Source organism: Muscardinus avellanarius (genome assembly GCF_963383645.1).
Source record: "Muscardinus avellanarius genome assembly, chromosome: 14".
Lineage (NCBI taxonomy): Eukaryota > Metazoa > Chordata > Mammalia > Rodentia > Gliridae > Muscardinus > Muscardinus avellanarius.
Window position 1 is genome coordinate 86,620,429 of NC_137800.1, and position 12,017 is coordinate 86,632,445.

Genomic DNA, 12,017 nt, shown 5'->3' on the forward strand with positions numbered 1-12,017 from the left:
GGCATAGGTTCAAGGGCTCGAGGTCTCTAGAGTGAGGCTCTCAGAGAGCCTGCGCGGGAGGGAGTGACCGAGGAGCAGGGCAGGGCAGGGGAAAGAGTTGAGCATGAATCCATCTTATACCGACATGGTATAGCGGGGAGGCTGAGACAGGAGGATGGCAGGGTTGAGGCCAGGCTCAACGATTTAGAGAGACTCTGTTTCAAAGTGAAAAATAAAAAGGGTTGAGAATGTAACTTGGTGGGGAGAGCACCTCTGAGTTTAATCCCCTAAAAAAGAAGGAGGGAGGGAGGGAGGAAAGGGTCGTAGCTAAAAGCTAGTGTTGGTCTGATCAGCGGGGCGGCTGTGGAGTGGCACAGTCCATCTGACCCCCGAGGCCTGAGGGTGGCCGCTGGCCGTGGGTAGCAGTTAGGGAGGGAGCTGGGAGCTGGATGTCCGTGTGCCCGCGGCCCAGGGCTCTGGGCAGCTGCCCACGGTGTCTGCTGTGCTCAGGCTGTAGTTAGGGGCTAGTGCAGGCCAAGGAAGAGGGGATCTCTGCCTGCCTGACTGGGAACATCGTGCACTGACTCCTCCTCCTCCTCCCTCTCACCTCCCTGACCTCTCCCCTCCTCCTGGCGCTCCCTTTGTGTTCTGTGGCTTTCCTTGTTCTGTCCCCATTTCTGTGTCTTCTCGATTCCTCTCCTGACACCACAACCCCCCCCCATTTTTCCTCCAGAAAGAGGAGCGGGTCTCGGAACTGCGCCACCAGCTCCAGTCTCGGCAGCAGCTGCGCTCCCGGCGCCACCCCCCGACACCCCCAGACCCCTCTGGGGGCCTACCCAGGGGGCCCTCTGAGCCCCCCGACCGGCTTAGCTGTGATGGGAGTCGAGTCCATTTGCTTTACAAGTGAGGGGTGTCAGGGAGGCCGGGCCAGCAGGGGAGGGAATGGGAGTCGGAGGTCGGAGAGGGTGGGGGCTGGGAGGAGGCGGGAGCCCTGTCCTGGAGGGAGGGTCGGGAAGAACATGCTGTCCAATCCCGTCGCTTGTAAATACACATCCCTCTGTGGTCCTGGGGCTCTTTGCGTCTCCAGTTCTCTGGGAAATCGACCTTTTCCTCTCTTATTCATTCATATAATTTTATATCACTACTTCATGATTTAGTTTGTACCTGGCTGGAAGCCACGCCTCCGCAGCTCCTCTACATCTTTCTCTCCCCCCCTCTGGTTACCATGGCAACCCCAGCATCCCTCAGGGCCTCTTCGCTGTGCTCCCATCCGCAGGGGTCTCCCCACAAGTGCGTGCTCCACCCCAGCAGGGGCCTCTCCACTTCTCTGGGTGTCCTTGTAATCCCCTCCTATCCTGCTGGGCGTTCACGCCCCACGGCCCCCGCTACCGCCCCGACACGCTGGGTGGGCTGCGCCTGTGCGCATGCGCACGCGCTTCCCGGAGCCAGGAGCGCACGTGCCCCGCGTGGTCCTGGGCTCGTCCTCGCGGGTGTGTGTGTGGGATGCGCGGCTCGGCCGCCAAGCCATGACCTGCCCACTTGCACACCTCCGTGTTTATCGATGTCTTTTCCCCCGCGGACCCTCCACGTCCCCGCGGACCTCCCTCCTGTCGCACTGGAGCTCTGCGCATCCTTCCAGCTGAGCCCGGGGGCCGCCGCGCCCCAGCCGTCCTCTGTGCCACCAGACACTGACCTCACCCTCTCCCAAGCTGCTCCCGTTCATTTTGTGTGCTTTTCTTTTTCTCTTTTTCCACTTTTTTTACCCCCTTGGTGGAAACTCAGAGGAAAGAAACCGGGCGAGGGGGCAGGTTTGGGGAGCTGCTTCCAAGGGTAGGTGGTGAGAATCCGGACCGAAGGAAGGCGCTTCTGACTGTTGGGATGGACAGATGGACCGATGGGGCGGGAGGCGGCGTCCCTGTCACACTGTGGTGTCTCTTGGGGAAGGATGTCCCCGAATATCAATAAACCAGTGACCGGTGTGACTCAGCACCTCGCCCTGCGTGCTGTGAAGGGAGCGGGCTGCGGCCAGGAGGGAGGCGCGGGCACTGCGAGTTAATGAAAAGGCTTTGAAGCAGAGGGTGAGAGAGATGTTCTATTGATCCATTAAGGGCTTAGCAGGGCGAAGAAGGACACGATTAAAGCTGAGATTAGCGAGCGAAGACACTGTGGCTAAAAGCGTGGGCTGTGGAGTCAGGCTGCCAAGGCGAGAAAGAATAAAAATAGGGCTGGGGGTGGAGCTCGGAGATACAGCAGTGCCCCTGGGTTCCATCTCCAGTACCGAAGAAAAATCCCTATTATTTAATATCCCATGCCCTCATTGAAGATGAGGATAAGAAGAGTAATGATAAACAGGCCGTGGTGTTACAGGCCTGTAATCTCAATTACTTGGGAGGCTGAGACCAGAGGGTCACAGGTTCAAAGCCAGTCTTAGCAACTTAGCCCCTCAGCAACATAGCAAGACCCTGTTTCAAACCCAAAATAGTAAAAAGTGGCAGGGCGTGTAGCTCAGAAGTAAAATGTCCCTGGGTTCAATCCCCAGCACAAAAGAAAGAATAATGATAACCATGCATTTTTTCACAGGGCAGATGCGAGGACTAGATTCATTATGCATTCAGCTGCCTAGGTCTTGGCACGACCCATGGTATATTTGGGAAAATGCTAGCCTCTGTCACTAGCGCTCAATGGGTTTCTGGACAATGGTGGGTGTGTACTGGAGCCTGGAGCAGGTGGCTGAACAGATGTGAGGATGCTCCTTCCCAGGAAGTAATAACAACAACAACAAAAAAGGGTGATGACTGCTGGGCGGGGTTGGATGAGATGGCCTAGATGCTTCCATCCCTCAAAATCTAAGAATTCTTGGCATCTTGGGAAGAATTTTTTTTTTGGGGGGGAGGGGCAGGTCTGGGGATGGGACCCAGGGGCATTCTACCTCTGAGCTACACCTCCAGCCCTATTTTTTCTTCTTTATTTTGAAACAGGCTCTCACTGAGTTGCAAAGGGCCTCACTAAGTAGCTGAGGCTGTCCACGAACCGCGATCCTCCTTCTCAGCCTCCTGAATGCTAGGATGACAGGCGTGTGCCACCACGCCTGGCTTCTTGGGAGAACTTGCAGTCAAAATGAAAGAAAATTTTGAACGGCCAAGGGAGAAAAAATTTGCCTGGGATGTTTATGATTCTTTCCTCTTGGAGTTGTGCTTTTTTGAAGCTAAACTTCCCCCTTTCACTTTGGGATTGATTTATTTTTAAAGTGTTTCTCAGCCAGGTGTGGTGGCGCACACTTGTCCCAGGACTTGGGAGGCTGAGACAGGAGGATTGCGGTTCGTGGATAGTCTCAGCTACTTAGCGAGGCCTTCTGCCTTGTAAGACCTTGTTTCAAAATAAAGAATAAAATAAGGGCTGGGAGCCAGGCGTGGTGGCGAATGCTTGTAATCTCAGTACTTGGGAGACCGAGACTGGTTCGTGGCCAGCCTCAGCTACTTAGTGAGGCCCTGTACAACTTAGTGGGACCTTGTTTCAAAATAAAGAATAATAAACAGAACTGGACATAGAATGCCCCTGGGTTCCATCCCCAGTACCACACACACAAAAAAAGTTTCTCACAGCCAGGCCTGGTGATGTGCACCTGTAATCCTAGTGTTTGGGAGGCTGAGACAGGAGGATTGAGGTTTGAGGCCAGCCTTAGCAATGTAGAGAGTCCCTGTTTCAAAATAAACACTAAGAAGGGTGGGCCTGTTGATGCACGCCTGTAACAATCTCAGTAGTGGGGAGGCTGAGATAGGAGGGTTGCAGGTTTGAGGCCAGCCTCAGCAACTTAGTGAGACCCTGCTTCAAAATAAAAAAGAGGAAAAGCTAGGGTGTAGCTTAGAGGTAGAAGGTTTAGGTTCTACTACTAAAATAAATAAAAAGAAAAATGTTTCTCACTTTTTTTGCAGACGAGCTGTGAGGGTTGGATGGACCCTGTCCTTTCATTGTCCTGTTTCTGGGCAGGTTAAATCGGCCCAGTACTTGAGAAACGTTCCATGGTGATTATCCACTGTGGACCAATTGGACTTGATTTGAGCTCCCCTTCTCCCCCAGTGGAATAATCTCAAGGGAAGGGGAGAGGCCTGTGGAGGAGAGAAAGCTGCAGTGTGGAAAATGAACAGCCGGTTTCAGGAACACAGGGGGAGCCACACGCCAGCCCTGGGCAGAGCCTAAAAGACCCAAATGACCACTTCAACATGTGTGGCACTTAGGCAAGCTGGAAATGATAACGGGCCGGGTTCCGTGTGGCTGAGGCCGAGCCAGGTCCTTGCTCTAGCGGGCTGCAGGAACCGAGCCGCCGGGGCGTGCGGAGGCGTGGGGCCGAGCTGGCTGCAGCCCCAGCCCTGCCTCAGTCGGTCCGGGCTCTCCCCTGGTTCAGGTCTCTTTCTGACTTGCGAACATCCTGCCAGGTCCCAGTGTCTCCTGTCCTGCCCTGCCTTGGTCTCTGGTCTCCCTGCCCTCCTCCCAGCCACTTACAGAGAGCATGTCCTGAGCACTTTTCTGTGATGGGATTTTTTTTTTTTTTTAATCTTTGCAGTCCAGCAACAAGCACTTCTTTTACTCGGGGGGGGGGGGGCTGAGACAGGAGGATCGCAGGCTCTTGGTCAGCCTCAGCAACATAGTGAGGCCCTGTTTTTTTTTGTGTTTTTTTTTTTTTCGGTACTGGGTATGGAACCCAGGGACATTCTACCTCCAAGATACACCCCCAGCCCTATTTTTAATTCTTTATTTTGAAACAGTGCCTCACTAAGTTGCAAAGGGCCTCACTAAGTAGCTGAGGCTGTTCACAAACTGTGATCCTCCTGTCTCAGCCTCCCAAATGCTGGGATCACAAGCGTGTGCCACCACGTCAGGCTCAAGTCCCTGTTTCAAAATAAATATAAAATGGGGCTGGGGGTGTAGCTCGGAGGTTCAGTCCCCTGGGTTCAATTCCTAGTACCCTCCTTCCCACACACACACACAATGAGTTAATAAAAGATTTAAGCAGAGTGGGGCGGCACATGCTTATAATCTTAGTGCTCGGAGTACTTGGGAGGCTGAGACAGGAGGGTCACAGGTTCACGGCCAGCCTCAGCTACTTAGGCCGTTTCAAAATAAAGACTAATAAGCGGGGTGTGGGGCTTGGAGGTAGAATGTTTCATGGCTCAATCCCCAGTGCCCCCTCACAACTTAGAAAAGAAAAATATAAAAACAATTAAAGGTCTGGGAGTGTAGGTCAGAGGTCGAATTGCCTGGTTTCCATCCCTAGTACCAATAAATAAATATTAAGAAGAGGCGAGCCAACCAGGAGCGTTGGGCATCTGGCCTCGCTGGTGTTCAGGACGGCCGGGAGAGGGGCCGTGTGTTCATTACTGATCAAGGCAACACAGCTGAGGGGGGAGGACCCCAACGAGGAGTCTTCACGTCGCACGTATGTGTTGTTCCTGACTGCTGCGCACCGTTACCCTAAAACAGCTGAAGCAACAATAACTTATCTCTTGTGGTTTCTGTGGGCCAGGATTTCAGACAGGCTTTACTTGGCCAGGGTCCTGTGAAGGGGCCTTCGCATGCTGTGTAAAAGGGTGGTGGTTCCCTGAGACTGCAGCTGGGGCTGAGCTGGAACCCCCCGACTGCGGCTTTTCCATGCAACCCGGGATTCTCCATAATGCGGTGCCTGGATCCCAAAGGAAGATGTGGTTGCCTTTTCTTGCTGGCAGTCTTGGAAATCACATAGCAAGGCTTCTACCATATTCTTTTTTCTTTTCCTTGGCACTGGGGATTGAACGCAGGGGCTTTTCTACCTCTGAGCTACACCCTCAGACTTATTTTATACTTTATTTGGAAACAGAGTCTCACTAAGTTGCTGAGAGCCTCACTAAGTAGCTGAGGCTATCTTTGAAACTGTGTGGTCCTCCTGTCTCAGCCTCCCAAGAGCAGGGACTACATGCGTGCGCCACCACTCCTGGCTCCAGTCCTATTTTTATTCATTTTGAAACAGGGTCTCACTGAGTTGTGGAGGGCCTCACTAAATAGCTGAGGCTGGCCACGAACCTTCTATCCTCCCGTCTTGGCCTCCCAAGTACTGGGATTACAAGCCTGTGCCACCATGCCCGGCTCCCCATGGTGTCTTTCACTGGGTAGACATGTTGGATAATCCATCTGAAGAAAATCACCTAGTCACGCTCGATGAAGCCTCTGTCCTTTGTAAACCTGTTGACGCTGTGCTTCCGGGTCACCCTGTGGTTTGAACAGACCGGGCAGGAGCGAGGACCCAGGTGGAATTTCCCTGGATGGCTCTGACAGAGCTGCTGGCGACCCATTTGCTTTCAAAGCCAATAGCAGACTTGGGGCGCCATGTGCGCTCTTCACGGCTTCCTTCCTTGGGTGCTTGGGGCAGGGGATTCTGGTACTTTGCCTTTTGTGGTCCCTTCAACTAAAATCTTAACAGGGCCTCTTGGGTCACGTGACAGTGAGACTTCTGGGGGGTGAGGGTCAGACTACTTAACAGCCAACACGGCAGCCACTTAGATGGCCCCCTGGAGAAGGAAGGACAAGCCAGAGCCTCGTGGGAGAGGAGGCCGGCCCCAGCCCCAGGAGCGCCTGCACCGGAAAGCAGGTGCAGGCCTGTGTGGGCCGACACTGCTGCGGGCGGCGGTACAGCCAAGCAAGCAATAGCCAAGCAGGTGCATCTGGGATGCCAAAGGATGTAGGAGGGGAAATATGTGTATTATGTAAAAGTAATATATGTAAAAAAAATATATATATAGCAACTGAAGTTTGAACCTAGAGTCAGTCTGTCTCTGAGCTATACCCCCAGCACTTTTTACTTTTTTTTTTTGTTTTGTTTGAAATGTCTTGCTAGATTGCTGAGGCTAGCATTGAGCCTGTGATCTGTTTGTCTCAACCTCCCAAGTCCTGGGGTTACGGGTGTGTGCCGCCGCGCCCTAGCCCTAAGCCCTTTCCACACGGTGCATGGGCAGATAGTTTCAAGTGAAGTGCGTTCTCTGCCATGGTTGAGCGCTCTAGGAAGCGTCTCTGATCCCCCACACCCTCACCCCAAGCACTCCTGCTTCATTCTATTCTGCACCCCTTTAACCCTTTATCTGCCCCAGCTCTGTGGTCTCTGACCTTCCCGGGCTTCTGTGGACATTTTGCAGCTTGTGACCAAATAAACTTAGGTTGGATTTTTCTTCTAGAATATCCGGTAAGTAACTCTCCACAGAGACAAAATGAAATTGGAAGGAGGAGTTAGTCTCATGCCTGAGTTAAACCACTCATCGAACAAAGTAGGTCACAGGAGGAAGGCTGATTCTTTAAGGGTCCTGAGCTGTTCCCACTGGGGGAGAGGAGTACACAGGTCAGGACTGGCGAAGTCCCTGGCTTATGTGATGGAAGAGAAGGCCAGCATGAGCCAGAGGCATAGATTTATGTGGGAAATACACATTCAAGGGAGAACGTGGGCCATCTCAAAAGTGCCAGAGATGCTTGGGAGTACAGGGCTCTTCTTTTAAATTTTTTGGTACTGGGGATTGAAAACAGGAGCATTTGGCATCCAAGTACACCCCGTACCTTTTGAATGTGTGTTGTGAAACAGGGTCTTGCTAAGTTGCTGAGGGCCTTGCTAAACCACCAAGGCTGGCTACAAACCTGTGACCTTCCTGTCTCAGCCTCCCAAGTACTGGGGGTTACAGAAATGTGCCACCATGCTCAGCCCTTTGAATTTTATTTTATTTTTTTAAATGTTGAAACAGGGTCTCACTAAATTGCTCAGGGTTTTGCTAAGTTGCTGAGGCTGGCCTGGAACCTGTGATCCTCCTGTTTCAGCTTCCTAAGTACTGGGATTACAGTTGTATGCCACCATGTCTGGCTTTTATAAATACTTTATAATAGTAACAGCAATAATAATCACCTGTCAACCAAGTAAGTACCTGCTGATAACCACAAAGAACTCAGTCAGAGGCTCGGGATGATGCTGGGCATGGTCGAGCACACCTGTAATCCCACACTTGTGAGGCTCAGACGGAAGGACCACAGGTTCAGAGACATCCTCTACAATGTAGGAAGACTCTCAGTAACCTAGCAAAACCTTGTTTCTAAATAAAAAATAAAATAAGGATGGGGGTATGGCTCAGAGGTAGAATGACCCTGGCTTCCATCCCCAGTGAAAGAGAATGTGAGAGGACAGACACACTTAGCATTATGCAACTCATTCCACATCTGGCCAATAGATGGCACCAAAGACCTTGTACAAATCCTCCTGCCTTCCCAAACATTAATGGGGTTCCCTTTCTGTGCTGGTTGTGGGCATGGTAAAAGGAAGGGACACTAGGCCTGCAGTGAAGGGTTCTCCCCATGGCGCTGTGCTGGCTCAAAGCCTCAGGGTGCTGGGATATGTGTTATGGGTATAAAAGCATCAGCATATATTTGAGAATTGCTTGACTGGAGTCAGGGAGCCTGGATTTCAGTTCTCCCCTGTATGTTGTGGGGTGAGTTTCTGCACTTATCTGGGTTCAGCTTCCCCTCTTCCTCGCTGACATTTGGGGGATAAAGGAGAATGAGAAGGCGACGTGGCCATACAGATAAGTGGAAGGAAACCCGATAGAAGCAAAGATAGTGTGGTAGGAATTAGAATTGGAGAGGAAAAATAGTGACAGTGTGACAAAGGAGGGAATTGGAAAGGGAATGATACGGCTGGCGTGGTGTTACTCGCTTGTAATTCCAGTACTTGGAAGGCTGAGACAGGAGGATCGTGGGTTCGAGGACAGCCTCAGCAAACAGTGAGACTCTCATCAACCTAGTGAGACCTTGTTTCAAAATAAAAATAAAATAGGGCTGGGGCTGTAGCTCAGAGATAAACTGCCCCTTGGTTCAATCCTAAGTGATACACACACAGAGCTATCATCCATTGCTATAGGATGATGGGTTTAAAAAAGGCAGAGGAAGCCAGGCGTGGTGGTGCATGCTTGTATTTCCAGCATTTAGGAGGATGAGACCGGAGGATCACGGTTAGCGGACATCCTCAGCTACTTAGTGAGGCCCTCTGCAACTCAGTGAGTAGCTTGGAGGCCGAATGCCCCTGGGTTCCATCCCCAGGCTTGCAAAAAAAAAAAAAAAAAAAAAAAAAAAAAAAAAAAAAAAAGGCAGAGGGGTGTAGAACTCAAACTTCCTGATAAATACATAAATACATGTAGAATCTCCTCTCAATTCTTTTTCTTCTTTTTCTTCCTCTTCTTCTTCTTCTTCTTCTTCTTCTTATTATTATTATTATTATTATTATTATTATTATTATTATTCAGCAGTACTGGGGATTGAACACAGGGACACTATACCCCCAGCCCTATTTATTTATTTACTTAGTGGTAGTGGGGACTGAGCCCAGGGGCATGGGGCACTGTACCTCTGGGCTACACTCCTTTTTTATTTTTTAATCTTGAAACAGCATCTCGCAGGTTGCTGAGAATCTCATTAAATTGCTGAGGCTGGTCTCCAATCTGCAATTTTCTGTCTCTCTTCCACAAGTACTGGGGTTATAGAAATGTGCCGCCATGCCCGGCTGATTTTATTTTGAAACTGGTTCTCATAAGTTGCTGGCTCATTAAGGCTGGCCTCAACCTGTGACCCTCTTGTCGCAGCCTCCCAGGTACTGGGGTCACAGGTGTGCATCACCACCCGGCAGCGGTCCCTCAGCTCTCCCCAGACTCCCTTTCTTCCCCCAGCAGCCTCCTGATTGCCCTCTTTACCTCTTTGTTCCTCAAAGTGTATATGAGAGGGTTCAGACAAGGCGTGCCCACTGCGTAGAAGAGGCTGAAGAACTTTCCCCTCTCTCTGGCGTAGGGGTTTTTGGGCTGGAGGTAGACGGCGATGACTGAGCTGTAGAAGAGGGTGACCACGATGAGATGGGAGGAGCAGGTACCTAGAGCCTTCTTCCACGCCGTGGCCGAGCTCATCCTCAGCACAGCCCGGGCAATGGCACCGTAAGATACCAGGATGAGGCCGAGGGGCACAACCAAGATGAGGACGCTGGCCACGGCCATCTGGATCTCATTGTAGGTGGTGTCCCCACAGGAGAGTCTGATCAAGGCCGGGACCTCACACACAAAGTCATCTATCTGCCGGTGGGGACAGAAGGGCAGGCGGAGGGTGGGTGGCGTCTGGACCACGGACTCCACCAACCCGATGGTCCAGGCCACCGCCGCCAGCTGGCGGCACAGGCGCGGGTGGACGATGGCGGCGTAGTGGAGCGGCTGGCAGACGGCCACGTAGCGGTCGAAGGCCATCACTGCCAGGAGGATGCACTCGGTGGTCCCCAGGGCCAGGAAGACGAAGAGCTGGGCAAAGCAGCCGAGGAAGCTGATGGTCTTCCCGGGGCCCCAGAGGTGGACCAGCATCTGGGGGACACAACTCGTGGTGAAGCAGAGATCCAGGAAGGAGAGGTTGGAGAGGAAGAAGTACATGGGGGTGTGGAGCCGGGGGTCCAGCGTGGACAGCAGGATGATGAGCGTGTTGCCCACCAGCGTCAGGAGGTAGGAAGCCAAGACGACGGGGAAGAGGATGTGCTCCAGCCCCGGGTGTTCAGAGAAGCCCAGCAGCAGGAAGCCCGCGGGGGCGCTGTGGTTGAGCATGCTGCCCTGTCCAAGCAGGAGGCTGAGCCTGGTTTGTGACGGCTCACCCTGTGCGCCCCCTGCTGGTCAAGCGGCACCGATGCGCTGGTGGGTGGATGGAGCCTCACACCTGCACTCCTGACTCACTGGATGAGGACGAAGGAGGCTGGTGTCAGGCAGGGGTCAAGCAACACCTTTGTGCAGCAGAGATAATCGATGCCCTCGGACCCTTGCTTTGTCTCTGATTTATTTATTGGAAGAAACGGCAAAGGAATATATTTTATATTTTGCGGTACTGGGGATGGAACCCAGGGGCATTCTACCTCCCAGCTACACCCCCAGCCCTAATTTTTATTCTTTATTTTTAGACAGGGTCTCACTGAGTTGCAAAGGGCCAAGGGCCTCACTAAGTAGCTGAGGCTGGTCGCAAACTGCGATCCTCCTGCCTCAGCCTCCCGAATGCTGGGATTACAAGTGTGCACCACCACGCCTGGCTGCAAAGGAGTATATTTTAAATGAAGTTTCCAAATATACATGATTTCTGTAGGCTTATTTCCCTATTGTGGGCGAGCTTCAAAAAACTTTGCATTCTATTTACTTTATACTTTGTTTGCAAGGGGCTGATGGGAGACTGTATTATCTATGAGGGAGAGTCCTCACCTCCCAGGAAGATCAGTTCAGTTGCCCTGGCAACCTTAAGCAACCTCCCTGTCACTCAACTAGATGTCCCGGCTAAGAGAATTGGTCCCCTAGCTCAGTCCCCATCGTGAGAAGATTACAGGCAGGAGTGAGAGTAATCTCGTGTGTATTAAAATCCTTGGGGTTCACAAGAGCATTATTATGAGATTTCCAGATTTCAAAGCCAGTAACACCAACATAGAGCACAGGGACCTGTGAGGTGAAGGACAAATTTTGGAAAAATATTATCTGGGAAAGTTTCCTAGATGAGGTGACTAGACTTTTTCCCTTTTATTTTATTTTTTTTTTCTATAACAGAAGGATTGGGACACAGAAGTCCAGCTCAGAGATGGGGGTGAGAGTTGAGCTTGGGGGTGCACGCCTGTGATCCCAGGACTTGGGAAGCTGAGAAAGGAGGATTGCAGGTTCGGGGACAGCCTCAGCAATTGAGCAAAGTCCTCAGCAACTTAGTGAGACCCTCTTTCAAGATAAAAAGTGAAATAGGGTTTGGGGTGTCGCTCAGAGGTAGAGAGTCCCTGAGTTTAGCCCCCAGTACCCCCTCCCGCCCCAACACACACAGAATGGGGGAGGGGAGGCTGCAGCTGCTGTGGACATTGAGACAAGAACAAGGGTTCTCGGGTCTTACAGGACCTCAGGAAGGACATGGGAGGGGCAGGCAATATGGCGGGGCTTCCTCCAAAGGTGCTGGGGTGCCACAGCTCCTCCCCTCCCAGGGGCCTTCCTTGTTTGTTTGTT

The 12,017-nt window shown here is 52.0% G+C and overlaps 2 protein-coding genes across 5 annotated transcripts in view; one reads left to right on the forward strand and one right to left on the reverse strand.

The window, feature by feature from the left end:
* Window positions 1-886, forward strand: part of GABBR1 (gamma-aminobutyric acid type B receptor subunit 1) — a gene marked incomplete at both ends in the record, with an annotated part of 37,049 nt that extends 36,163 nt beyond the window's left edge. For all 4 annotated transcript variants that reach the window (XM_080709945.1, XM_080709946.1, XM_080709948.1 and 1 more), the window contains one exon: window positions 713-886. In XM_080709945.1, coding sequence (XP_080566071.1) covers window positions 713-886 — 174 coding nt within the window. The remainder of the gene's footprint in view (window positions 1-712) is intronic.
* Window positions 887-9,665: 8,779 nt separating this feature from the next.
* Window positions 9,666-10,604, reverse strand: LOC308272926 (olfactory receptor 2H1-like; the record flags this gene model as incomplete). Its single annotated transcript, XM_080709967.1, has 1 exon — window positions 9,666-10,604. One exon carries the CDS (start codon window positions 10,602-10,604, stop codon window positions 9,666-9,668), a length of 939 nt encoding a protein of 312 aa, XP_080566093.1.
* Window positions 10,605-12,017: the final 1,413 nt, after the last annotated feature.